General features: G+C 35.1%; 1 protein-coding gene across 1 annotated transcript in view; it reads left to right on the forward strand.

The window, feature by feature from the left end:
- The window catches only part of LOC103601967 (serpin B4-like), a 7,722-nt gene extending 5,237 nt beyond the window's left edge, over positions 1–2,485 (forward strand). The window contains exons 5-7 of the mRNA XM_008586368.1: positions 671–813; positions 1,223–1,378; positions 2,081–2,485. Coding sequence (XP_008584590.1) covers positions 671–813; positions 1,223–1,378; positions 2,081–2,485 — 704 coding nt within the window. The remainder of the gene's footprint in view (positions 1–670; positions 814–1,222; positions 1,379–2,080) is intronic.
- The last annotated feature ends 1,189 nt before the right edge of the window (positions 2,486–3,674 follow it).

The raw sequence follows: 3,674 nt of genomic DNA on the forward strand, positions 1-3,674 counted from the left end.
GTGAATCCCAAGTCTCTGTCTCTACTCAGATTCATTTTGAGGTCATATCCTTTTCTTTAGACCAGATCCAACTTTTGATTATGGATCTTTAAGAGGAAACATTAGAAAGGTTCCCTTCTCCTTCACTAACAGGGAAACAAGCAGCCCTCCTGTAAACAACCCTTTTTGCCACCTGAGCTGGAGCTTCTTCAACCACATCTTCCTCCATGTCCTGCACAGCTGTCTCCCCATCTGTGACAGAGAGCTTAACAAAGTCTCCATTCTACAAACGCCTAACCTACCTCCTACCTCTCATTACAGGCCAAACTCATAGCAATTCAACCTGAGAATGAATAGGAAGACATGCAGGGGGTAGAGTCTGACAGCACAGGGCATGTGTTTCTGATTATAGATCTCATGTCATTCATCCTAAAGAACAATCAGACCCTACTCCCTCTGAGTAGTGAGCCTAAAGTTGCAAAAAAAANCCCATGATAAGAAGTGGTACCTCTATCAGGGGTACCTCTATCTGTGCCATGAGGAAAGCTGCACCTAGGAACCACTGGTCAATGAATCCCTAAAATAGTGATTTTGGTGAATAATTAATGATCAGTGGTGAACTTTTGCAAAGCGTCTTCCAGACAAACCACTTGTGCCTTGTGTGACTGAACCTGTTTTCTTTCCCTTGCAGGCAAAATCAAGGACCTATTTCCTAATGGATCTCTTACCTACCTCACCAAACTGGTTCTGGTAAATGCAGTCTATTTCAAAGGGCAGTGGGCCCAGAAATTTTATAAGGAAAATACTAAAGAGGGAGAGTTTTGGCTGAACAAGGTATTGTCTATATTTTATTTGTATAATGTAATGCAGCTATCCATTGAATGTTAAATATAAACACATCCAATGAAATGTACCACTGCAAATACAAAATAGAATTTGTCGTGGCTCTTATTTTGTTGTATTTGTATAATGTAATGCAGCTATCCATTGAATGTTAAATATAAACACATCCAATGAAATGCACCACTGCAAATACAAAATAGAATTTGTCGTGGCTCTTATTTTGTTTTTTTTTTTTTTTTAGCTTTATTTAGTTAGGAATACTTGAAGAAACTCTTGTCTTTAATTCACAAAATTCCTGGGTTATTTCAGAAAGAGAAGAATGTGTTTAATATCTCAATAATATTACCTTTTTTATCTTATGTCTCACTTGGTATTTGTTTGACACATTAATTTATTGCAGGATACAAGAAAACCTGTGCAGATGATGAAACAAACACTGTCCTCTAATTTTGCCGTACTGGAGGATGTGCAGGCCAAGATCCTGGAAATGCCATATAAAGGCAGAGATTTAAGCATGATTGTGCTGCTGCCAAATGAAATAGATGGTCTACAAAAGGTAAAATCTTGCGTCTACGATTCTTCCTCTATTGCTCCATTTTTCCTACAATACCAAGACTAAACAAAGCAATAGTTTTTAGGCCAAGGTCCCTCAAAATAACAAGAACTTCAAAGCAAAAAACAGTGATTCATCTTTGTATTACAAATATTTTAGTATAGGGTCAGACATACACTGAAGGCTTAATTAATTCTTAATTAAGCAGCACTATATACATTGGATAGCAGTTTAATGGTATGCAGTAATAATTGATTGTTAATAATAAACTTGACTGAGAGAAATATATGGCAATGTGGGAAAAGTTTACAAATACATCAAACAAGAAAATAATAAAATTGCACCATAATTGCAGTATGTAATAAATAATGCATACAGGAAAATAAGAAGAGCCTATTCAAACTTGATACATATAATAAGCTGTAGGCTGATGGCATAAGAAATAGTGATATATAGTTTATTTTGTACAAAATAATTTAATGTAATGATTCTGTTCCTGCATATACATGCATATATGTACTCAAATAAATGTACATATATATTCAGGGCTATTATTTTTGCTTATTAGAATAATATCTAATAAACTTAGCCTTCTGTATATCATTGATTGCTAAAATATAGATTTCCCACATATTCAATTCATCGTTAAGATGTGTTAGAGGTTTATAGTTAATCATGTCCGTTTCATTTTTTCTATTTTCATAGCTTGAAGATGAAATCACTGCTAAGAAATTAACAGAATGGACGAGCTCACAGAATATGAGCAGGAGAGAAGTGTATTTATACTTGCCTCGGTTCAAAGTGGGAGAGAGCTATGACCTCAAAGCCATCTTGGAAGCCATGGGGATGGTGGATGCCTTCAGTTCAGATAATGCCAACCTCTCAGGCATGAGTGAGGTTCCGAATCTCGTGGTGTCTAAAGTCCTACACAAGTCCTTTGTGGACGTCACTGAGGAGGGAACAGAGGCCACAGCTGCCACCGGCGTAGAAGTTGCTCAAATAATATCTCCACGTTCTGAACCGTTCCATTGTGATCACCCTTTCCTATTCTTCATCAAGCAAAATAAGACCAACAGCATCCTCTTCTTTGGCAGAGTCTCTTCCCCTTAGATATGATTAACCTGTCACTACTTTTGGGAAAAGATCACAGAGTTGCTCCAGAAAATCGATTGCTGGAAGCAACAGGTTCCTTTAACTCATTTTCCTTTCCAATCTCATACAAATCACCAATAATTTAACTGTTGAAATAATATGTCTATCTCTTTCTACACATACATATAATAAGCCTACTTTTTTCCCCATAAAGATTCTCTTCAGAACAAAATGTTCAACTTCAAGATAAAATAAAATGATATTTCAATACTGTTATCTTCTAAATTTGATATACTGTTTGTGACCTGTTTTAAGTGAATCAAAGCAAATTATACTTTATCGTCAAACTTATTAACCTAGACAACCACATTTCTTTGAATTTAGGCAATATCTGGAACCCTCCATATATTTCTAATTTTGCTATTCTATAAAATGCATTGCCAATAAAACAATAACTTACCCAAGTTATTTGTTGCTTTACCTTTTTTCTTTTCAACAAAGCACAAGTAGCAAACATACACAGGAAAGATAATTTACAAATATATTAATCATATAGAAAGAAAAATTCAAAACAAAAGTAGGGCATGATGAGTCTGGACATGAAGGGTCTTATAACCCACATTAAGAACTTTTTATTTTATCCTAAAAGAGGTAAGAAACTCATTACAGGCTTTGATTGTTTTTCAAAGAGGGGAATGAAATCATTATATCTGTATCTTGAAAATATATCTCTGGCTACTCTGTTATAAAAGGATAAGAGGAAAGAACAGTATGGATACCGTGAGATAAATTAGAAAACCATCAGAGTTTGGGGGGTAGATATGAAGAGGAAGAAATACCCTATGAGAATTATTTAAAAACTAACAGCCACAAAATTCTAGCAACAGATTAGAAATCGAGGCAAGGAAGGGTAGAAGCCAAAAAAAGACACCAAAATTTCTGGCCTAACAGTTGGATGGAAGAAGATTTGGTTTGGAGAAAATAGAAGATCATGGATTTATATTTATACTCTTTGAATATGAGATTATTTTGAGACCCAAGTGGATTTATCTAGCAGGCACATAAATATATGAGTCTAGAGCTCATAGATGGGATAGAATATGAAGCTCTAAGTTTGTAATGCTCAAAGTAAAAATTTTAGAGTTACTAGGATAAACATGGTAATTATTGCTAAAGGCAAGGAAATGACCCTAGGGAAAGAGGATGA

Source organism: Galeopterus variegatus, unplaced genomic scaffold (genome assembly GCF_000696425.1).
Source record: "Galeopterus variegatus unplaced genomic scaffold, G_variegatus-3.0.2 Scaffold3964, whole genome shotgun sequence".
NCBI classification, from domain to species: Eukaryota; Metazoa; Chordata; class Mammalia; order Dermoptera; family Cynocephalidae; genus Galeopterus; species Galeopterus variegatus.